The 22,747-nt window shown below is 45.2% G+C and overlaps 3 protein-coding genes across 4 annotated transcripts; all 3 read right to left on the bottom strand.

Annotated features, from left to right (window-relative positions):
• Positions 1 to 498: 498 nt before the first annotated feature.
• Positions 499 to 6,084, bottom strand: epx (eosinophil peroxidase). The gene is made up of 17 exons (XM_037451350.2): positions 6,067 to 6,084; positions 5,902 to 6,010; positions 5,724 to 5,820; positions 5,463 to 5,638; positions 5,025 to 5,157; positions 4,777 to 4,906; positions 4,499 to 4,705; positions 3,820 to 4,186; positions 3,582 to 3,742; positions 3,252 to 3,510; positions 2,992 to 3,162; positions 2,500 to 2,737; positions 2,199 to 2,410; positions 1,947 to 2,111; positions 1,547 to 1,630; positions 1,260 to 1,356; positions 499 to 556 (listed from the first exon to the last, which is right to left on the bottom strand). The coding sequence occupies exons 1-17, from the start codon at positions 6,082 to 6,084 to the stop codon at positions 499 to 501; spliced, it is 2,682 nt and encodes an 893-aa protein (XP_037307247.2).
• Positions 6,085 to 7,142: 1,058 nt separating this feature from the next.
• On the bottom strand, positions 7,143 to 16,963 carry hps5 (HPS5 biogenesis of lysosomal organelles complex 2 subunit 2). 2 transcript variants are annotated; one of them, XM_037451801.2, is made up of 23 exons: positions 16,783 to 16,963; positions 15,404 to 15,533; positions 15,034 to 15,144; positions 14,880 to 14,944; positions 14,606 to 14,798; positions 14,195 to 14,325; positions 13,850 to 14,068; positions 13,671 to 13,745; positions 13,496 to 13,584; positions 13,229 to 13,407; positions 12,620 to 12,778; positions 12,138 to 12,297; positions 11,136 to 11,253; positions 10,635 to 10,778; positions 10,405 to 10,473; positions 9,768 to 10,312; positions 9,462 to 9,582; positions 9,218 to 9,367; positions 9,009 to 9,128; positions 8,680 to 8,793; positions 8,478 to 8,584; positions 7,794 to 8,073; positions 7,143 to 7,430 (listed from the first exon to the last, which is right to left on the bottom strand). In XM_037451801.2, exons 1-23 carry the CDS (start codon positions 16,827 to 16,829, stop codon positions 7,370 to 7,372), a joined length of 3,387 nt encoding a protein of 1,128 aa, XP_037307698.2. In that variant the 5' UTR covers positions 16,830 to 16,963; the 3' UTR covers positions 7,143 to 7,369. The 2 variants fall into 2 exon arrangements, with proteins under 2 accessions (XP_037307698.2, XP_037307699.2); XM_037451802.2 differs by lacking the exon at positions 16,783 to 16,963 and adding an exon at positions 16,388 to 16,557.
• A 156-nt stretch (positions 16,964 to 17,119) lies between these two features.
• gtf2h1 (general transcription factor IIH, polypeptide 1) lies at positions 17,120 to 22,149 on the bottom strand. Its single transcript, XM_037451830.2, has 15 exons — positions 21,946 to 22,149; positions 21,357 to 21,518; positions 21,068 to 21,260; positions 20,380 to 20,545; positions 20,152 to 20,245; positions 19,885 to 20,034; positions 19,666 to 19,745; positions 19,441 to 19,574; positions 19,287 to 19,365; positions 19,123 to 19,211; positions 18,801 to 18,918; positions 18,568 to 18,658; positions 18,321 to 18,436; positions 17,823 to 17,915; positions 17,120 to 17,733 (listed from the first exon to the last, which is right to left on the bottom strand). The coding sequence occupies exons 2-15, from the start codon at positions 21,508 to 21,510 to the stop codon at positions 17,647 to 17,649; spliced, it is 1,644 nt and encodes a 547-aa protein (XP_037307727.1). The 5' UTR covers positions 21,511 to 21,518; positions 21,946 to 22,149; the 3' UTR covers positions 17,120 to 17,646.
• Between the last annotated feature and the right edge of the window lie 598 nt (positions 22,150 to 22,747).

The raw sequence follows: 22,747 nt of genomic DNA, 5'->3' as shown, positions 1-22,747 counted from the left end.
ACAGGGCAGGACGCTGACTTGGCTTTGGATTATTGCGTCACATGGGTCCTGGTTCCCCCGCTGCTGAACGCTCTGAAACGCGCAGTTACGTAACGTGTTTGTAAGCAGGAGTCAGGCACAGGGGTACACAGGGGACATCCCACTCAGAGGCTTTTTAGCATGAAAATCGACATTCCACTGGTGACATTCCAGTGAGATGTTTGTTTCCGGATTGAAAGAACTTTTGTAAGCTTGTTGTTTTTATAGCCTCATGGTACATATTACAACCGTAAATAAATAGTTTGACTTGGATTGGTCACTGACGGAATGTGCAGTCCCAGTCCGATCACATGAGCAGGTCATGTTTTATAGGTACAAAGATCAACAGCAGCAATAACATTTGTCCAGCCTCAATGTTAAAAAATACAAAATATACTCTGCTACAGATCAATACATTTGCATCTTAAAATAACACAGTAGGATCTTTGAATAACATGCTAAACAGGGAACAATAAAAGTCTAACTTTTCCCCTGGCAACATCCAGCATTCACCAACTCTTCTTTCTTGGGAAAATATCTGCAGATCATATTAAACTTTAATTTTACAAGTACAAATGAACAATTTATGCAACATGTAAATTTAGTAAATAAATGTATAAGTACGGTGGAATGTGACCAAGTACCATCCTTTTGTAAGTAGTTTTCCTTTATCTGTCCCTTTTTAAAAATGCAATTATTACTTTTTTTACAGTAAAGTGCTTTCATATTCAGACTTTTGTAGCGTGTTAATTATTTGCCTTTTTCTACTTATTCATTATCTGAATTACTGAGTGTTAAAGTTCTCATTGTGAGGGTCAAGCCTACAATATGGACATGTGTGTTCTCTACAGACCTTAAATCTGCCAGATGTCAATAATTCCAATTCATTTTAAGACTTATTCCTCCCTACAATGGGAAAAATAAGTCTCATTTTGAAGTCCCGCCCTTTCTGGTCAACCATTGGAACTTCTTTTGTAAATTACACAATGTTTGAATCACGCAATGAGTTAAAAAATGTGTTTTTGATACAAAATCAGTACTTCTCATCGATCTATTTCATTAGAATTTAGTTTTGCGTGAAGACGCTCAATGTACTACGATTTCTTGGCGTTTGATGCATTCTTTTTCTGACACCAGCACGTTTCTCCCCGTTAGTCAACTAGAAACATGACGTGGGAAAAGCAGTTCCAGGTTGAAATAATTAGTGGACCCACCACGCCGCTTTGCACCTTGAGTCTTACCTTCGACAACAGAACAGGATCATCAGCAGAGTCGCCACACCGCCGGTCACCACGACCACTGCAGCGACGACTGAGACGACGGACAGCGAGGAGGGTTCTGTACACACACACACACACACACACTCCCAGGATCAGTTAGAACAGATGCTTTATGTTGTGCTCGTTCAAAGGATTTCTCTACTTTTTAAAAGAAAAGTCCGTAATTAAGACAAGTATTTGGCACAAAATATCCAACAAGCAGAAAAAGTGCTAAAAGAAGGGAGCTTCCTCAAATAGTCCGAACCAACCTGAGCAAATAAAGGAACCTGGTGTGTTGAAACACTCCAGATGTTGTGGGCAGACGGAAGTTTGGTCTTTACATTCATCGATATCTGCAAAAATCAGGCAAAAACAAGAAAACCGATGACATACGCATTTTGTAGGTAATGGCCGGTTCCCCACAAAAACAGACAATTTGGTAACGGTTGGCAAAGCCATTTCCCCCTCAACGTTATTTCAGAAGCTCTTCTGGAGCTTTCGCTTGCATTTAAGGACATTACACGTTGAGATGGAACCGCTGCACTTCCATGACAGCTGGGAATAGATCATGTGAGGAGATGAAAAAAATGTCCCTTTCTGTCCCTTATGGTTTCCAAGATCTAGAAGAGTTTTCTATAACATTTTAATGTCAAGATCTGATTTTTGTACCTTGACAAGTTGGGGGTGTGGGGCTCCACTGCCGGCTCTTTGGATCACAGCTGACTGATGAAGATCCCAGCAGCTCGAAGCCAGAGTGACACTGGTAGAGCACCACAGCGTCACAGAGCAGGGAGTAGCCGGATTGAACCCTGGGTATCAGACCGCAGGCCGGATCTGCGAGAGCGAGCCCAAATGTTCACGTGACGACGCGTGGGCCAACCCCGACATCATCGTCCACTGTTGCACTGTCCACGTTCTCACCTGCGTCTGGCTCCTTCCACGGGCTCAGGTCGAGGCGCGGGATCAGCGGGTGCGAACAGGACAGCATGTCCTCCGGCCTCTCGGTGCGCGAGAACGGGTCCGCGGGGACATGAGCGATGTGGCTGTTGTCACAGATGATTCGGGACAGCGAGACGCCGTGCAGGCGCCTCCTCTGGGGGCCGGTGAACACTCCTTCCCTCTCCCACCAAAACCTGCGCACACCAAAAGAAATCCCTTTCTCCGCATGGGTCTTGTGTGCATTTACACCGCCGTCGCTGTCCACCGGAGGATTTCATATCACCTGTCCCCGTCTCTCAGGGCTCTGAACTGTCTCGCCAGCAGGCAGGACAGCAGGGGTCCGACTCGGCCTCCCGGGAGAGCGGGCTCCGAGATGGCCCCGACCCACACGTCGATGTTGTGCGGCGTGCCGTATAGGAGCTGCAGTTTGTGGGCCAACGTGAAGTTGGTCAGAATGTCGGCCAGTTCGGAAGTGGTATTGGGAACGGAGAGGCTGCAGGACCTTCTCCACGACCCGTATCCTAGTGGGGACAGACGGGACAGGAAGTCTCAAATACATGGCTTTCAAACTACCTGGGAAAAAAAACGTGTTTCCATGTGAAATTAAATCATTAAAAATGGAAAATGTAACTCATTATTATACGGTCATAATCCCATTGTCACCAAATTCAATGTTTTGCGATGATGTCATGTTATTACTGAGCTGTAATGTAAAAAGCTATAGTGATGGTAAAACACTTTTACTGTGCCAGCAGACAAAAAAAAGTATATATACCAGGCAGGCCGTGATCCCGGCCCCTCTGGAGATTTAGGGCCCCGAGGTCCAGAGGCATCCCTCCCTGTGCCTGAAACAGCCTCTCCGTCAGCTCCTCCACCATCATCTGACCTGGAGTCTGCAGCTTGGCAGGAGACAGCAGCAGGCCGCGCAGCACCGGGTCTATACCACCTGACACCAGGAGAAAATGGAGAGACCAGGTAAGCTCAGTAAATTGTTGGTCATTCGAGTTAAATCTGTGGCGTCATGGTCATTTTTACCTTCCTGCACGACCCTCCAGGAGGCAAACAGTGAATGATGCAGAGGCAGCTGGGGATGCTGGGAGTTGGTAGTGTATCCTGGCCCCAGCCTGGTCACCACCGGCTGCACGGTGACGTGTGCGAAGCGAAATGCTGCGGCCGCGAAGACGTTAGCGATGCTGGGATCCACCTCGGGATCATGACCCTTGTAGGGAGGCATCAGACGAGACATGGCTCCCTCACCGAGGACCCGCGGCAGGTAGTGCTCCCACGTTAAGATCTGCAAAGACCAAGAGAAGGTCAGCGCGCTGGGTGTGCTCGCGTAGGTATGAGTAGGTAAACGGACAGAACCTGATGAACGGCTCCCATGATCTTGCGGGCCTCCTGATAAAGCGTCTCGGGGCTCCAGCGCGGGTTGATCAGGTGCAGCTCTTTGACCAGCCGGTTGTGCTCCCTGAGGAAGAGTGTGTGCAGCGCAATCATGCCCAGATGTTCATTGGCTCTTGAATCACCTGAGAAACAAAAAGAAAAGAAAAAGCTCAACGGAAGTCTTCGGAGAAAGGGCAACTCCTCGCGTTTACTCGCGCACCAGCCTGAAAGCAGGATGTGGTGTTCTCCTGCTGCCTGGATTTTTCCGATGCCCGCGAGGTGAGGGAGCTCCGGGGGCCGCAGGGGTCCAAGTGAGCCTGTCGCCTTGGCAAATATGGCATGTAGGCCAGATCCCGGTCGGAGTGCTGGGAGTTGAGGGTCATTGAGCCCAGAGGAGAGGAGCCGTTTCTCAAAGTGGAGGCCAGGCTAGCGGAGCTGCCGTACACCATGCTGGCATCCACGAAGGAGGTGATGGCGTTGAGCTGCTCCCGGCGGCGATGAGTCGGGACCCCGGCAACGCAGCTGGGAGCGGAGCGGAAGAAAGGCATGCAACTCTGGAAGCCACTGCGCGGATCTGACAGCGGGATCTGGGGAGAGAAGGTAGCATGGTTTTGTAGTTGCTGATGTAGGAAAAAAACAGTTTTTTCACATATCAATACCTTGTTGTAGAAGTTATACATTGGGAGTGTTTTATCATTTATACACATACCTTCCTTCATTTGATTAAATTACTTTTATTCCAATATGTACTGTATGCATTCTGGAAAATTCAAACAATTTAAATATTCATGTAATTAGGTATACCAAGCGTCTTAAGCCCACACATTTGAAGATATAAATGCTGCAGGAGATCAGGCCCAAAACCGAGCGCCTGAGAAGCAGCGGACAGCGGAGGGCACCTGTATGGGGAAGCAGGGCGTGTCGCGGCTGCAGGTGTGCGTGCAGTCCGCTCCGGTTCTGAACGAGGACCTGCTGGGGCTCTGAGGCGTCAGCACCACGTCGTGATCGATCCACTGACCCCACTCCACCAGCAGGTGGGAGAGAGTGGAGTCCAGAGAGATGTTGTCGTTGTGAGTGAACAGCACCTCCTGAGACACCAACCGCACCTGCGCACCAAACAAAGGGTTTGCATTCTGCTACGTGACTGAACAGAGGTCGCCTGTCGCAGGACTCCTACCGGGGGCAGGCTGGCGTTGTGGTAGGTGCGCTCGGGGTCCCAGCCTCTGGGCGTCCCCCACAAATCCTCGTACTCTGCAGGCAGCCAGCGGGAGTATGGGATGTTTGCAGCCCCCCACCTGGGATTACGTCTTAACAACATGAAGAAAAACAAAACGGACACAACAGACAATGAAAAAGCAACAAAAATGCTTCTGAAGCAGCACTGCTCCGTGACGACGAGATTTCTTTTACTGTGTGAGCAGGAACCTGTTGTTGCACTCTCCCGTGATGGATCTGTAGCGCTCAGACAGACAGTCGGTGTCACAGCTGGGTCTCTGCAGCTCAGCGGAGCAGCCGGTCGCCTGCTGCAGATCCTCCATGTCTCTTTCACTCAGAAGCGCTTTGCAAACAATCGGTTCATGTGTGATATACAAATGAATGATTACTATAATATAAGAGATTGATTTCTATAATTGGGTTTCTTGTATCTTGTACAACGGCTTGATTCTGTAACCTCCGGTGGATTCCAGAATATTTTACTATTCTATAGTACAGTTGTTTTGTGCATTACAACATTATACGAGGATGAATTAAAGGACAGTGTTTAAAAAAGAAGAAAACTATGCTTATCTGAAGCGCAAAACATAAAAGCCAGTGTAAGTTAAGTACTAGTTGTAATAAGAAGAGTAGCGTGTTGCTCTGTACCCTGATGGCCCGGCTGCACCATGGTGTGAGTGTAGACCATCTCTCTGATCAGCTCCACTGTGTTGTCCAACAGTTCTGCGGCCCTGATCTGGGCACTGGTCTTGGCTTCAGTCTGCTTGAACTGAGCCAGCAGGTCACTGGGTCTCAGAGCGCCTTCAGACAGAGATTTCTTCACCCTGGAAGCGTTGATGAGTAGATGGATCCAAAATGATGATGTCTGCTTTGCAGCGGGTCCAAAATATGTGGCCGGGGCCTTTTTACCTTTCACTGGTGCGTGCGTAGGCAGCATCGGTCAGCTCTATCGCCCTCTGAAGTGCCTCCTTTACAAATCCAGATCCTGGATACACAGCTCCTGACATTACCAAAGGACATCATAATTGCTGTTAAGAGTACGCTCCGTTTCTAGTTGCTATCAGTAATCATCCACCTGGTGTCCCACCAGAGGTGTTGTCAAAGACTCTGCTCGGAGAAGCATCGTCGGGGCAGGAGAGCAGGACCAGAGCCAGTCCAAGCAAAGAGCCAGACACCTGAAACCACAACACACCCAACTAAATATCTCAAGAAATGTGCTACTTACTTCCATCAGGAAGAAAAGGACACTCACCATGAATGCTGCGTCCATCTAGAGGAGTAAAAAGGATTATCTTCAGGTTTAGAAAACTAATCACGCTCACAGGATTCTGCCACGGCACAGACCATGACTTATCGTGACAGCCAACCTGTGTGTGTGTGTGTGTGTGTGTTCGTCCCCGAGCGTCCAGGTTGCCATTTATACACCGTCAGCAGAGCCAACAGGTATGTGCAGAATCCCCTTATCTGTCCTGCTGGTGACAGGACGGCAACATCAAACACTGGATTCTCCGCCTCCACCTAATAACATTCAAATCAAATTTACTTCTGTGCTCATGATGAAAACAGTCTGTCATATTTGGATTATTTCAATCAAATGAGCAATTCCACCCATCCCGCTAGAGTATGTTGTAGCCAAGTATTTTGGTCAGAATCAGCAGATGGAATTGTGTGCGGACGCAATTTAAAAGCAGATTGAAAGACGGGCTCATTTATTGTCATCGAGGAGCCACATTTTACAATGATTTGTATGGAACATCATTCTTTGCCTCATGTCGAAACAGTCATGTGATCGTCCCTGTGCCAGTCCTGCAAACAGGTGGGCGAGCGTGAGATGAGGATTCTGGGAAATGATTGAAGAATGAACATAAAGAACGTCTCAGTTAAGCCACGGTAGATGTGACTCATAAACTATCGATGCTCAAATGTGAAGGCCGAGCGGTCTGAATCATCCCTTTGATGCTCCAGGTGTGCGATATCATCGAATGAGTCATCAGTCCCATTTCATTACGTTATTAATATTGTCTCCGTTGAACCTGTGATGGACTCCATGTGATGTCCAAGAGAGTTGTTTTGTTTGCCAAAATGTCCTGTTGAACAATTGCCTGGTAGATAAAGGCCCATTTCTCCAGACTTTCTGGTTTCTAGTTATTTTGATTATTTTAGGTGTTTTTAAATTTGACACTTGCACAAACCCAAGAAATAAACCCTAAATGTCCTTCGGGCTGGATACTCGGGATTACATTATCGGTTTAAGTAAAAAAATAATTTAAAAAGAACATTGAAACTTTGTTTTTTAAGCCTTTGTGTGGGGAACAATCAAACAAGAAATGAAATCCCAAACTTTTATTTACATGGTATCAGTTGTTTGGACATTTCACTGAAATTGTTGACTTTTTTGTTCTGAACATGCAAAAAACACATTTAAGTACTTCACTAGAAGGATATGTACCTTCATTTAAACTAGAAAGCTTTTACAAATATTCCAGTGCACAGAAGCAGTTACACACAGTGTTAGTTTTGTTATTTGTTGCAGAGGAGCAGCAGCTGATCTTTCTTTAGGCGTGCTGAGACCAGAGGAAGCGATCACAGCGCTCAAGCATCGTTTGGATCATGGCTCTGAAACACAAGACAAAAGAACAGCACTGTAACACTAACAAAGTATGTTCATATTACACCAATTATTTTTTACTTGAAAATAAAAAAAAACTTAATTAAGCCAAACAGGTGCCCTCCACCAAGTGTGTTAGCAGCTGTAATGTTTGATCGAATGATCACAACCACCTCATTAAAACCAATCCATGCGAGAAGACTTCAGGCATGCAGCCACGTATGAGCACACAAAATAACATTGAGTCTGGTGCAAAAGGAGGCGTGTGCATACGCAGAGGTGCACCCACACGCAACTGATTTCATTATCTACTGGCAAAACAACTGCTTGCATTACTTGTGCTGTCATTAAAGTCTGGCAGCCTGACCCACCTCTGCCTCGTCTCGGTGACCCTCAGAAGCTCACACACCAGCTTGGAGTGTGGCGAAAGGACCAACTGCACCTGACACTCCTCCAGGACGGCCATGGCGCGCTCAGGCCCGGCTGCTCGTGCCAGCATGAGGGTCAGGTTCTCCGGGTCGATCTTTCCGCCGCAATCCGCTGAGCCGCTGCCGTTCACACCGGCGCCCTGCTGCGAGTCCCCCGCACTGCTGCATCGCTGAGAGAACCGGATCAGGAGCTTCCACTCCTCCAAGGTCTGAGGCACGACACCTGCAAAATGACAAAAAGGACAGAGAGGGTGTGAGACTAGGATGGTGGGGTTCTTTATATTATTTTTGGCAAACGTGTTTCAAACCAGTGTTTAGTTGGATTCCACTTCTAATGCAGTGCTACTGAGGTAAATCAAGAAGTACCTGGAATCTGATTAATGTTTAACTAGACGCCCGGTGTAAAAAAGAAGGGATGAACCTTTGTTTGGACCGAGCACTACGGTCCACTAAGAGCGCACCTTGCACCGTTTCCATGCAGCGGGGAGAGGGGGGGGAAGGGAGAGGGGGGGGAAGGGGGGGGAAGGGGGGGGTCGCTTTCCGTACTCGCCTCATTAACATCACTGTTGTGAAATCTCCTCTCAGCCTATGAATGATTTTAACTCTGCTTCTGCCTAAAAGTTTTACCATCAGCTTCCTCCAGCAGACTGATGTCGTCCAGCTGACACACGGTGGTGAGTGCTTCTTCTCGACACTGCAGCTCACAGCAGAGGAAGATGTAGCCCGTCCAGTACCTGCACGCACGCATCACACGGACGTCGAGTCAAAAACATCAACAGCGAGGAAAACAAACAAACAAAAAAAGGACTCAAAGGGGACTAGAAGATACCCGTGACTGCGGCAACACTCTGCCATCTTCTGCTTGGAGGACAAGTCTGCAGGAAGACGGATCAGGAGAGACAGCAGGCGCCCATAGCCCCAGCTGAAACAATGAGAATGCCACCTGCAGCGGGAGTCGCATGAATCCACCAGTTACCTTTGTTGTTGTTTTTTTTTACTTTCACACTATTGTTTGACCTGGTTGTGGCCTGACAAAATCCAGAAGCAAAATGCACCAAAGATAGTTCACTTCTATCCAGTTTAACCTTACACTGAAAACGTTATGGTCCTTACAGTGAACGACTTAAAAAGGATCATGAATCGCCAACAGGAACAGACCTGGGATGTCCATCAGGGCTGATGGTATCACAGCGTTGAGGGGCATCGTGGGTAAGTGCCAGCTCCAGCCAATCCTGTCTGAGTGATTCTGGTTCAAGGAGGCACTGCAGAAATGACAATCTACAGAAATAAGAATATAAAAAAATCAGCAACTGGAGGAGTTTAATGTATCGGCCTGTCTGACAAAGAGAGTCAATTAAAAGCTGTACCTGTGCTCCTCAGTCTGTGATTGGACCAGATTATCCAGGTAGGCCAGGAAGTGGTCTTGCTGAGCCATCGTCATTACATCAGCAGCACTTATGGTGGGATAGAACTGCGGAAATGAGCGAACAGCCGCCTCCCCGTGCTTCTGATACAGCCTTGATAACAAGAAAACAAACTCACTTCACCAGGTCCATCACAACGGCGATATGGGCACGCTGGCCGCGTTACAAAAGAAATCTGCGCGCTCACCTGTGTAGGTGAGCGAGGAGTGGGGGGGCGCTCCAGGGCTGCAGCTCTCTCAGACTGCGCAGTGATCTCAGCAGATCCCCTCGCTGAATAACCTCCACCACCTTGCTGGACTGAGTGAGATCTACAGAGAACGATTTTCATTTAGGATTTAACATGTTAGAAGATGGGATGAAAGTATGTTTATCTTTTTCAAGCCATAGACACCTGCAATTATGATTGTTGTTTAAGTGTGATTTATATTTTTCACAGTTTCTTTCTGAATTTGTGAAATCTAAAAATAGAGAGATTTAAGGAGAAGCTCCTCACCTAGCATTGCCTCGATGAAGGAGCGCTGCACCTCCGGCTGATCTCGATAACACATCAGGCACATCCTCCTCACACGCTCTTGGTCCAGCAGGAAGAAGTAGGAGCGCAGGAAAATCGTGCAACTTACGGCTTCATTTTCCTGCTTTCTAAAACAGCTCATCTCCGTGTACAACGTTGCCAGCTGGGTGAGACCTTCCAGGAGATCGGATGGTAAAGCTTCGGGAGACTCCACTCGAACAGGAACTGGATGGCTCCCATTAGAACCATCAGGCTTCATCTCCCACTTGTCCTCTTTTTCCACAAGCTCACCAAACTCTTCTTTCTTCTCCTCTGTGATGCTGTCCGACGGGCCACCTTGTTGCTCTGAGCGGGAGTTCAGATAATCCGACCTCTCCTCTCCGGGTTCGTTCACACTCGAATCGCCGGGTGCAGTCGACCGGAGCTCTTCAGGACCGAGAATTCCCTGCAGCACCGTCAGCCACTCCTGCAGAGTTTCTCCCAGGCGGCCTGGGTCCAGCAGCACCGAGGGATCTTGGATCTGGGAGCTGATGTTGGGGAAAACGCAAGGTGTAAATGGCAGTTAACTTCCTTCCTAAGATGCAGCGTAACTTCGCTCATGGCGGCGTGCGGCACTCACGTCGCTCGCTCTGTCGCTGCCCGCAGCGTCTGCAGGTCGGCCTCCGTGCTCGGCATTTCGTTGTAAACTCTGTGACGACAAATAGAATTCTTCATTCTTCTTCAATTTTTCATCCGATTGACTTTTAGTTGTCTATCCAAACGAAAAACATGAGCAAGCAACAAAACAATGTGTCTGTTCACGGTGGGAAGGTTTTTTTTGGGCTCCACTTCTACCGGGTCCGTACTCACTCATTGTCCATTTCCTCGGAGTAGGAGGCTGAGGCTGAGATTTCAGAATGTCCGCTGTCCCTGAATTCAGGTCGTTGCCACAGCTCAGAGTTCATCTGGAGGGTGTTGATCTTCTCCGTTGTCTTCTTAACAAAACTAGAAACACTGGAAAAAAGAAAAAGAAAATAGAATTCCCCCCAAAAAACAACACTTTTACATGTGATATCAAAATAGCTGTAAAGGCAAACTGATCTATTATAACATTTGCATATGACAAATGACTGAAGGTGATATTTGGAAATGAAACACACCACACCGATGAAACAAAAACAAAAAAACAGATGTAGGTCTTCAGTGGAAAGGGGAAACGAAGCTGCCTAAAAGCACAGCTGCACTTGACTCTTTACAGTTAAAGTTTCAGTCCTCATCCGAAAAAGGAAGCTCGATCCACGAACAATGTAATCATTGTTACCATCTAAGATGCCAGCGTCGTGGCTGTGACACAAACTGTTGGACTTTTACCTGTCTCTGACAGCCTGCAGAGCGATGCGAGGGGGTTTGGGACGGAACGAGAGGGGGAGGTGGAACTGCATGCCTTGCTCGGATCGCTCAGCCTCCGTACGCTCACCGCTCTGTGGATCTGAATGAAGATGGGGGCAAGAGCCAGAGGACAAACACAGATGGATGGAGTACCGGAGGGGAATGATGAAAGGCCGAGGACGCAAGGCAAGCAGATGGAGCAAAGGTGTCGGACACCACTTCCAAAGAAATGTAAATCGAATGCTTAACCAAAATGGTGATTGACGTGTGATTAAATGACACAGACAAGAAACTTGACATTACCAGCGGGGCAGAGAGAAGAGCGTTACTGCAACAACGGTCAGCCGTCACAGTGAGCCTTCGGATCTCATTGCGAATCCGCTGATAAAGTACTGCAACATTATTGATTGACCGATTTCATGTTTGCGAATCATAAGCTTAATTTTAACGCCAATCATACAGACAGTATCAGAAGCAGGTACATATGACCAGTGTGACAACAGAGAAGAAGATTATAAAGAGAATATAATGTAAAATTCTTTTTCACATTAACAGACGCTCCAAATGAGACATTTCTGTTCAGAATTGTTCTTTATTTGGTTATTTGTGGGTGATATAAAATACAAAAATAGTCACTCTCTTTTCACACTGAACTCTGAAGAGGCAGAAAAGGAATTTGAAAAACCTGGTGTGGAGAAAAAAACAATGTGTGAATATTTTCTTCTTTTGATATTTTCTGTTTTAGCATTTTGGGGTTTAATTTGTTTCTGTAACATATAATGTGTCACCCTCTTCAACTTGATTCCATATGCTAATTATTATATTAATACAACTACTTATTATTGTTATTAGAAGCAACCAATATGTTAACATAAAAAACGTTATTTCTCAGATTTAAAATGAATCCATCCAAATAAGTATAACCGCGTTAGTTTAAATGACATTGTCATTTTTATAAACAGCATAAACAGCCAACACTCTTACCGTGATCCACCGGATCCTCCTCCTGCGCAAAACTGAACTCTTTGAGCCGCTCCTCCTCTGACATGGAGTGATTGATGATGGAACTCGTCTCCTCATCCGACTGACTTCCTCTGCGGCTGATCACACGGTAGATTCCACAGTCCAGGACGTTGAAGCTCTCCTGGACAACGATGTATGCGACACCGGCAAACACTTGTTAAACGTATAAAAGGATTTTACAGAAACCGTGTGCTTTACTCATTTCCTTTGAAATGTATTGAATGAGGATGTATTATATTGTTTAATGTGCAACTATTCTGCATGCATTGTTGAAACCTGCTAATCCTAACAACCAATGTAATCCAAATGCCACAGAGGCACCCGTCTTTCATCAAATGGTATCCATAGCACCGGGATGCACGGTCCAACAGAAGAGTAAAATAAATGACACTTCTGGTAGAGCCATAACAGAGAAATCATCTCTCCAGATAACTTAAACTTACATGAGAGGAGATGCTACTTCTTCGGCTGCTGGAGGCGGAGTCCAAAGGCTCAAGTTTAGTGATGATTTCCTCCAGCTGGCCGCTGAGCTCCGGGTGTGTGCTGGAGCTGAGCTGGGACCTGAGGTGTTCAAGGCGATCCATGGGAATTGCTTTCCTTGCCTAAATCAAAACAGGAATGATGAGCAACCCTTTGGCAAACACTTTATCAACACAAGAAAATAAGGAGAAGATTCCAAATATCTAAAACACATTTATTTGAAACTTTGAATGTTTAACACAAGCTACTAAAGGTCAATAAAGTCAGGTTAGGTGTTAAGAAGGTCATAATGTGAAGTTATACTGGAGGTAAACACTTAACTTTGTAATAAAAGTATTATTATATACTTTTATATACTGTTGGCATGAGCCGTATCTAGCTCTTGCCCATCGGTTCATTTTATGGTTAGCTTATCAAAGTGACATCTTAGGTACACATTTACATAATGTGCTTTAAACATGGGGGAGAAAAGGGAAGTCAAATTCACACAAATAGCTCAGCCCAGATAAGTCTGGTATGTTTCCACTGTGCAAAGAGACGGAGCCCAGTTAGCAGGGCAGTGGCCATCATACCCTGCTGGTGGTGATGGCGTGCTGGAACATACAGCAGACCATGGCGGCCAGAGGCCAGGCCTCCCTGCGGAGCAGACGCTCGACACAGCGCTCAGCGGACAACAGGGAGAGGTGGGACAGACGTCCGCTGCCATGGAGACAGAAGAGCTCGTTGCGGTAGACGGCAATGTCAACCAAGTCTGCAAAACCAGAGCGCCGTTCAATGCATGATCAATGCGAAAAGGGTTAGATATTACGACCCCTACCGTGTCATTAACACAAACACACCTTTAACTTCAGTCCACAGGAGGACTTGTCCGTTCTGAGGCGTGAAGATATAGATAGCCGAGTCAGTCCAGGTCAGCAGGTTTTGGTCTCTACACGTCACAGTAGAGAGTGTGCAGTTAAGTCAAGGGACAGCTTGACAGGCCTAAAAACTCACATAAATCATAACTAACATTACCCAAAATAAAGCAGTTTGGAGAAGGCAATCGACTGTGGGCTCTTCGGCACTGGGTTGTAATGTTGTGGCTCATCTCTGCAGGTAACAGAAGAAAATAAAAAGACAAATTAAAAAGCAAAAGACAAATTAGGAGTGTGGCCTTTTAAAGATGACTATTTAAAAGTGGGAACAATTAGTACCTGTAAGTGATGAGAGGGAGAGGAGGACAGGCCAGTGGCTGTTTGAACTGATGGGTGCTCAGAACCTCCCCATTAAAACTGGCCTCCCATATTCGAGACCCCGGTCGGGCACAGTACAACAGGTGGGGCTGACCAACTAATAATCCCTTGTTCTGAGGGAAAAAGCATGCTCCATACTCCCCATCCCGCTCCTTATTTCCAACGCGCCAGAACTTCTCCCTGGAGGCAGGTGAAGAGGGAAAAATACACCACTGCTGAGAGTAGTCCGGGGATACATGTCATTCAATTACCAATTTACAAATAATCTTTCCAAAGAGCACATTATGAAAGGGAGGAGGTACCTACCTTTCTGTGTCACAGAGGTAGCAGCGGCTCAGGGACGATACCAGCAGGCGACCATCTTGGTAGCCGAGCTGGACCACTCTGGAGTCCACCGTGGTGACGGTCTGCACAGGGAAGATGACGAATCCTGACCCCTAGAAAACAACGTCAAATAGTTATGGCAAACTCTCAGGCAGTACTTCCTGGAGGGATCATGATTGATTACTGCATAGATCGGTAGTCTGGAGAAATTTGCAAGAGCATATTTAAGCGTCATTTCCAAAGCCACTCCACCTGCAAATCATCATTGCGAATGTGCACATGAAGATTCTTCTGAAGAAGTGACTTCACTTTTTCAGAAGCCACATACATTTTGCAAATGCACATTATAATTGAGGAAACAAACGGTCTCCTCTTGGGATCAGCCATCCCTACCTTGCCCATTTTGGAGGATCCTGCGCGGAGAAAGGACACCTTGCCCCCCGCGTCCCCGACAAAAACTCTGAGTGCGCTGGCGTCCCAGCAGAGAGCAGTGACGGCCTGACCTCGGTGTTCCCACGACACGCTGACCCTCTCTGGACGGCCGCGTCGCTCCAGCTGCAGCTCCCACACCACCACCAGACCCTGACTGGAGCACAGCGCAGCAACGTGAACACACAGGGCCAACAAGCCACAACGCATTAGATGTACTTCTTTACAAGAGACCAACCTCGTGGCAACGGCGATAAAGTCTTCGTCGTGGGGGCAACATGCCACCTGAGCGATGGAGCCTTCCTGAAATAGAGTGCACCATGCGGGTTCCTCATTGCGTTCAGCTCCATCAGTTAATAGCGCAGCAATGATGATTTTTTTTGTATTATTACCTTGTGAGTTAGGATGAGCCTCTGCTTCCAGCCCTCTTTCTGTATCAGGTGCAACCCTCCTGCCGATGTTCCTAAAGCGAGCCACTTTCTGGACACCCCCAAGCAGGTACACTGTAGCATAGAATTGCACAGGATTTAATCATCTGTCCACATTGCTGTAGAGTTTTATGGTGATAACATGTTTTTTTTTTTAATTTGCAGAGTCAACATTTCTCAGATAATTGAATATTTAAATAGACCACTTCTCTTGCTCTCTAGTCTAGTGTAGCTGCTGGGATGTTACTCTACCGCTAGATTGGAAGCCACCACACAGCATCCACGTGTGATTGCATGACAGCGCTGCCGGGCGTCATGTGAGCGCGAAGCCTACCTTGAGCCGGCCTGAGTCCAAACGGAGGGCAGACAGAAGTGGGTCGAGGCAGTCAAACTCTGCCAGCACATGACTGTGGTTCTCCGGCACAACCGGTACCTGAGGCATGCTCACTGGGGACAGTCTTCCGCTGGGAGACAAATGACATTGAGCACCGCTGTGAGGAACGTCGTACGCCACAGCCACACCTCAGCGGGGCGCCTGCGCTCACAGATGGCCCAGTCATGACGTCACCTTACATTCCATTAAAAATAAATAAATACATAATAATAATCTGTAACGCTGAGATGTTAAATGTCTGTTACACTTGAGATGTTATCTCATTTTGCCAGAAACAGCATTTCAAGGCCATTCAACTCAGTTTGGTTTTGATTTACTTGTTTTGGATTCAGGTGAACCTACGAGGAAGCAAAAGCAAAACTAAAACGTCATTTGAATAGTCAGATCCAGATGGCGAATGTATCAAGTCTCAGAAGAAGTAACAGTCAACTCCGACCTCGGTTCTGTTTGTTAACGCTCTGCTGCCACAGGAATGTTCACTTGGCTCAATTGTCTGAATTTTGCACTCTGACAAACCCAATTGCCTTTAATCACATTACAACTGAGATGCTGAACCCGAGGATCTCTGAGGAAATCCAGCCATCGGCCTCATCTGAATGGTTTCTTTTTAAAACGTACATGGTGAGAAAGTACTTAAAAAGTACTAGTGGCATTAAGCACGTGGTGCCGTCAGCTGTAAAGTGTTCACACCCCTTATGTATGAGTCAAAGTAGAAGCAATAAACTGTCCACATACTACAGTTGTAAAAAGTAATAAAAGTTTGATAAACGCAATATTATTTAATATATCGTAATAAACACAGGGATGGATGTGTAGAATAGTTTCACGTAAACGTAACCCGTCAAAATACAAAATGTACAATGGTCAAGTAACAGTATAAAGTGCTACGACATGGAAAAACACATCGAAAGTGCAGACACCTACCGCGTATCCTGCTCAGCCCTTTAAATTGTGTTAAATATTGTAAACCAACAAAAACAAGACGCCGTGTCGTCCTGCGAGGTTTAGTTTGTGCTGCGCAGAGGACGGATCGATCGGACCCACCGAGCAGGTCGCAACACGAGACCCGTCAGCTGACCGCGATGGTGGCGTCGCTATCAAATCTACGACACGTAAAAACAGCGGCAGAGCGTACACGCCAAATGCACGTGACGGTTAATTCAAATTATCCTCACTTATGAATTCAGCGCGCCTCTGTGTCAACTGGATTTACAACGAGTTAGCACTCATGCTAGCGCGCTAGTGCGTCCGGGTTTTTTGACTTGACGCGCGTCGCAGGCTGAAGTTAAAAGTCACCGGACGGTCGCTGTGACGCTTACCGACCGACTGCTGGTCCGCACCCGGCCGTCACACCGCTGCCTTCCATCGGGCGGCGGCGGCGGAGAAAGTCAGCGGTCGGTGGGTCACGCCGCTGTGACGTCAGATAGCCGACGGGGTCGCGGCTCCGCTCAGCTGACGCGCGCGCGCACTTCCTGGCTTCGACAAATCGATATTATCCCTCAAAAAAAGGAAAAACGCATTTAAAAAGAGATGCTCTTTTGTCGCTTGTGAAAGAAACACTAATAAAAAACATGGCGAATCTCTCTAGCACACACCTGAAGTAAAGATGCACAACACACGTGAAAAGAAGAAAAGTGGCATGAAAAGAAAGCTCACTTTAATGCAGAAACATTTTCGTCTTCAGTGCAAAAAAGAAGAAAAAGGAATAAGGCTCAGACAATACCAACAAGTGACAGTTTGATTTGAGCCCCACGCATACACTACTGCACTCAGTGCCAAATGTCTTTACAGTATTGCTTTATTAACGTCACCCTTTTCCTCTGAATAGCCCCTCAGAGGGGTTCAGGGGCTCTTCGTGCATCCAAGCTCTCCCTCTGCTCCTCAGTGTTTTACTGAGATCCTTTCCATTTGGTCACGTTACACCGTTTTAAAAGTCCTGTTAACAGCTCCGATCTCTCAACCATTGAGAGAACACAAACGAGAGAGAGAATAATTGTAGATATTTGTGACGGAGTTAATCTCAGGTTGAACACCTGCGACGTAGCTGGCGTCCGTCTATGGCCTCGTCAACCACGGTCTGCATCTTGTCCCATCAGGCTGTGCTCTCTTCACAGCCGTCTAGAGAACCCCCTCAGGTCACTTGTCCTTATTCTGTAATCCCTTCCGTTCTTCCACAACAGACCTCAGGTTTTCCTCAACATGCGCCGGGTTTGCCAGACGTGGAACTTGCTGTAGGCGGCCTGCAGCATCTCCTCCAAATGCCCCGTGAGCTGTGTGTGTGTGGGGGGGTCAAACATGTTAATACAAGGCCCACCTAGTAATAAAACAAGGTGTTATCATGTATAGCTCAGAGGCTTACATTTGTACTTAAGTACTGGCGCTGAATCTTCTCCTTGAAGGGACAAAGCTTGGTCATCTGGAATCTCTCAAGATTTGACTTCATTTTCAGCACCTATAAAAGAAGTGTGGTGATGAGATGAAATCAGAAGGGAAAAAATGAGAGACTTGCACCTGTAGTGTTGTTGGGGAACTATATTATGTACTGCTTATAGACAGTTTGGTTTCTTGAAGAAAGCATAATTTGATGTCTAAACAAAACAATTTTCTATAAATACAATAAATAAATACAAAAGTGTTGGAAAACTTATACTTAGTGCTATAAATGTGCTAAAAGAATGCAACAAAACTGAATCCACAGGATTGAATCATTTTATCAACATTATGTCATTATTATAAATGTACTCTCTGCTGCCACCCCTCCTATGAGCCACAGTCATTGTTGAACAAGACAGGGAAAGATGCAATAAGTTACTATGCGTGAGAAATAATATGAATATTAAAAGTTATTATTGGTCACCTTCTCCTCCAAAAATGGCGTGTTTGCAGGAAAACACGACCAAAAGTGTCTCAACAACTCTCCAGCAGCTGCATAAAGATGCTTCAACTCTCCTTGAACCTCAGAGGGTATCATCTCTGATAATAAAAACAGACAAAAGAAAATACTGTTGGTTTAAGTGATCACAAGTTTAAGAAAGAGTGAACCCACGGGTCTTACTGAAATTTTAGATGAAATAAAAGACATATGTTTAGTAGAACACACTCACGATTAATGGCTTGCTGTGTTGCTGCCTTCATGAGGACGCCACCTGAAGAAAGTGCTGCAATGGCAGAACTAGCGGTTGTGTTTGACAACACCTGTAAAAGAGGCAGATTTTTGTTTCATGTTCCTCTTTCAATATACAGTGTCAGTTTGAGCAAATATGATGAACCAACATTTCTGTGTGTTCTTACAATCTGTGCTAATCGATGCTGAATATACGAGTGTGTCAGATCTAACCTGACTGAGGTTGGGTTTGTAATTGATCATCTCGTCCCGGATGTTGTTGACAGAGTTGATGATTTCCTGGCTTGTCGTATAATGTTGGGACTGAAGTGGCACTGGACCATGAGCATACCTTATCAATACAGAAACATTATATTAAAATGCATTACCCTGAATAAAAAAAAAGGAAAGAAAATGACTCCGGCTGTTGAAAAGCATTAAGTGGAGGCTGCAAAACAGCAGAGCAAAAATACAAAGTCCATTGTTGGCTACTGAAACTATGAACTGCTTGAAATAAAAGGACATACATATTGGACATATAAAAGACAAACTGTACCTGTCAGACTTCTTCAGGTTTAATGCAACGGTTTTTGGTCTGTTTTCTCCCTGCAGATCTTCATATTCCATGGTCTCTTGTAATCTAACCTAAGGAGGTTTACCAACAGACAAGTTGATGCAATATGAAACAAACATGAGTTGAAGCTGCAGAGCCATCATCACCTTCTTCACAAGAGGCTGGAAGAAGTCAGAGTCCCTCGAGTTTCCATCCGCACTGCTCGTCTCGCTAGCTGGCATTTCCCTGTAAAACTGACACAATTAGCTACAAAATGAAGACATTGTGAAAGTTATATGCTTCCTAATGTTATTTCTGTACCCCTTCTGTGAGCCCGCTGCCAGCACCATGGCACTGTGATGGTTGAAGCGCTTTATGATGGCAGAATTACTGCTGTCCTTCACCGTCCGGTTAGAGTTGGAAGTTGAGGCCATTGTTGTACAAACTCCATAACCCTGTGTCAGACAAATACTAAGTCTTAAAGCCCAAAGAGAAAGACGTGTGAGTAAATCATTTCATGGTCATTGGCCAATCATTCATTCTCACCTCGTCTAATGTTTTATCTTCTAACGACAGGAGGTCCACCAAAGGATTTTTCACTCCTTGAACCACCATAGACTTTAAGCCTGCATGAAGACAGAATTTAAATAAACACATGAAAAGTTATTTTTGACTTAGCGTTCTGTGTTTGAACATTTAAATAATAGATATTGACGCTGGTAGAAAATAAGAGATTTGCATCTGAAAACGCTTCAAAAGACCAACCCTTTTCATCCTGCTTGGCACACTCTGAGAAGATGTCCTGTGTCCCTGTGTTGATGCGGTCTCTGTGAAAGTAATGGGACTGGAAAAAGCGGGTCCAGAACTCCTTCTCCGTCAGGTTATGTGGCACATTTTCACAATACTTTTGTTTCACTGCAAGTAAAATCGACATGTCGACAGGAATATTTTAAAAGTCTAATGAAAACATGGTTCAAAATAGTGTAATATATAATCTCACACACAGTGCTGGTATAATATGTTGTTGTTTACCTGTAGGGTATGTTCTAAAGATGGATTCAATAATGTCAGCAGTCAGATTATATCTCAAGCCATTACAGCCATCTGTCTGAGGTCTAATATCTGCCTGTAATACACAAAAAAAGACATTTAAAACTACTTTGTTACTGCTGAAGTTGTTGATCCTCAATCAATTCTGGAAATTAAGGTTAGATGGTTTTAAAAACGTATGGTGCAAATTGTGCCTGTTGGTGTACTAACCAAAAAGGCTCCAGATATACCGACTTCCTGTTTGTTGTTGGGTAAGGAGGGGTCTGCGTGGTTTGTGTCTCCTAACCGGTTGGCCCAGAATTCATCTGCACTAATCACCTGACTCACAACCAGATCTTTATACAACTGGAAAAGAACTGGATCTTCTTGAAGCATCCTACAGGAGAACCAACAAATGAAAACATTTAAGAAGTCAATTATCTAATTGCAGGAAGGTATTTAGTTATAATTTATCATCACCCATCAATTCACTGTAACTGAACTTGAGTTTAATCAAGACACATAGTGTCCTGAAAGTCAACATTGAACCCTCATACTCAGATACAAGAACCTGAATATCAAATACTTCCTGACTTCCGAAGCATGTAAATGTTACAAAACAGGAGCAGAGGTCATGGGTCAGAATAAACTATTAAGGTTTACAGTTCCTAATTACTCTAAACACAATAGTGTGTCTCTCTATTGTGTTAGACACATAGCAGAAGAATACATGATGTGTCACCTGGTGGAACAGTGTGGCTCATTCTGGTTTAATGGTTTTTGGACACAGTAAAGTTTTATTTTGGTTACACAAAGAACATTTGTATAATTATCAATTTGTTGTAGTTTTTTTTTCTTTTGAACACAGAATACTGCCGGATGTATCTTTTAGAGGACAATCTGGTGAAAGCAGCCTCACCTGTTTTTCTCCTCCAGTTCCTTGTTGGCTTTCTTCTTGAACTTGGGCAGCAGCTGCTGCAGCAGCTCCTTGGCGGCTTCTCGGTCTTTGAGAGCGCTGCTGTCATTGGAAAAGTGGAATGTGGTACTGTCGCCCGTATGAAGCACCAGCTGCAGCTGAATTTTGGCTTTACCGTCTGGGCTGATTTTCTGACCTATGCAGAGAACCAACAAAAAAGGGCGGCTCAACGACGTCACCAACACAACATGACTTCACCGCTCCATGTCATCGGATGGTGTCCAGTACTCACAGCGAATATCAGCGTACAAGTGGCTGACGGAGAAGCGGTCTTTACCCTCTGGACCCCAGGCTATCCGTTCAGCCATCAGATAAAGGGTCCCATCCTGCTTCCTCTGGCGAACCTTCTTCACCACCAGCAGCACCTCCTCGGACAGAGACGCCATGGCTCGAACTGAAACAAGTTATGCATCATTAATAAGCGGGTACAGATCTAATATAGCTAGCTAACATCGCGGACATGGATTCCACTAAAAAGGGTAAAGAACTAATAGATAAAGAACTCTGTTGCCTCACAAATGTATTTAACACGCCGGTCGTTGCTGGAACCGCATCCCACGATTGACTGTAGCCTGAATTAAGTAACGTTAACGTGACGTTAATGTGATGTAACAGATATCAAGCACTTCGCACGGCGACGAACTATTTTTCGCCGATTTCACTACAGCGTCTTCCGCAAAGTGACGCAAACTAATCCCATATAATGCCACCGGTGTGTAGATGGTTTCATCACGTTAAATTAGCAGACTAGCGGCACGTTAGCTAACGTTAACAATCAAGAAGAAAAAAAAACCTGACGAAGAAGTCGGCAATAAACTTACCGTGACGTTTATAACAAAATACTGCAACAGAAACCTCGCTTTTCTTCAAAGCGCAGTATCAAATATTGTATTCCCGAGTATAAAAATAACTGAATGAGTTAATTCACACGTAATGTTGATTACTCAAACAGTAAGCGTCCCGACTCCACTGCCGACATGACTGTCAGGCGGTGTGCATCACTATAAATGTTCCCACTGGAAAACGTGATGGACAATCAGTTCCACTAGATGTCTATGTTAGATGTTTCCCTATTGAACATTTAGCTGTATCAACACTACAAATAAAATCTAATCCAAACGATGATGTTAAACTTGTTAAAAATATATACATATATATATATATATATTTTGGTAAAATCCGTCTAAATAGTTTTCTGTCTATACTCCGTTTATATTTAGGTGTATATTACTGAATAAAGTAAAATATTTGCTTCACAGTTTTTTTTACCCAGTGCCAAGAATAGATAATAGATAATAGATGATAGAATACACAGTAAATATAACTTTGCTTAAGATATACAAAAGGAAGGTTAAGATCTTTTAACTTTCGAATCATCCCTTACAAAAAACGCATTTCCTGCGTTGATTCACTCTTGCGAGTAGACTTTGATTCAAACAATGTAAATGGAATGATAGCAACCGACCACACATCAAAATAATAGAAAAACATAAATAACATGTATTAAATAACGATAACTATTAACTATTAAATATAGTGGACTGCTATAGGCAAAATAATTTTTTTAAATTAATGTAAAGAGATTATTTTCACCATAAACAGTTCATCATAAACATTTTAAGA

The sequence above is a fragment of the Pungitius pungitius genome, chromosome 6 (genome assembly GCF_949316345.1).
Source record: "Pungitius pungitius chromosome 6, fPunPun2.1, whole genome shotgun sequence".
NCBI lineage: Eukaryota > Metazoa > Chordata > Actinopteri > Perciformes > Gasterosteidae > Pungitius > Pungitius pungitius.
This window is presented reverse-complemented; position numbering and strand designations above follow the sequence as displayed.

Bases quoted from the DNA above. Each gene is read 5' to 3' on its own strand.
- gtf2h1 (XM_037451830.2), bottom strand. From the start codon at position 21,510: ATGGCGTCTCTGTCCGAGGAGGTGCTGCTGGTGGTGAAGAAGGTTCGC. The intron at 21,261-21,356 runs GTGAGTACTGGA...TTCTCTGCATAG, and splicing joins CTTGTACGCTGATATTCGCT to GTCAGAAAATCAGCCCAGAC. The intron at 20,546-21,067 runs GTGAGGCTGCTT...GTTCTCCTGTAG, and splicing joins GAACTGGAGGAGAAAAACAG to GATGCTTCAAGAAGATCCAG.
- hps5 (XM_037451801.2), bottom strand. From the start codon at position 16,829: ATGGAAGGCAGCGGTGTGACGGCCGGGTGCGGACCAGCAGTCGGTCG. The intron at 14,326-14,605 runs GTAGGGATGGCT...GTTGTTTTCTAG, and splicing joins GATCCTCCAAAATGGGCAAG to GGGTCAGGATTCGTCATCTT. The intron at 9,583-9,767 runs GTGAGGAGCTTC...CGTTCTCTGTAG, and splicing joins CTTCATCGAGGCAATGCTAG to ATCTCACTCAGTCCAGCAAG.
- epx (XM_037451350.2), bottom strand. The intron at 5,158-5,462 runs GTACAGAGCAAC...TTGTTTGCAAAG, and splicing joins GGTGCAGCCGGGCCATCAGG to CGCTTCTGAGTGAAAGAGAC. The intron at 4,187-4,498 runs GTGCCCTCCGCT...TTCTCTCCCCAG, and splicing joins CGCCCTGCTTCCCCATACAG to ATCCCGCTGTCAGATCCGCG.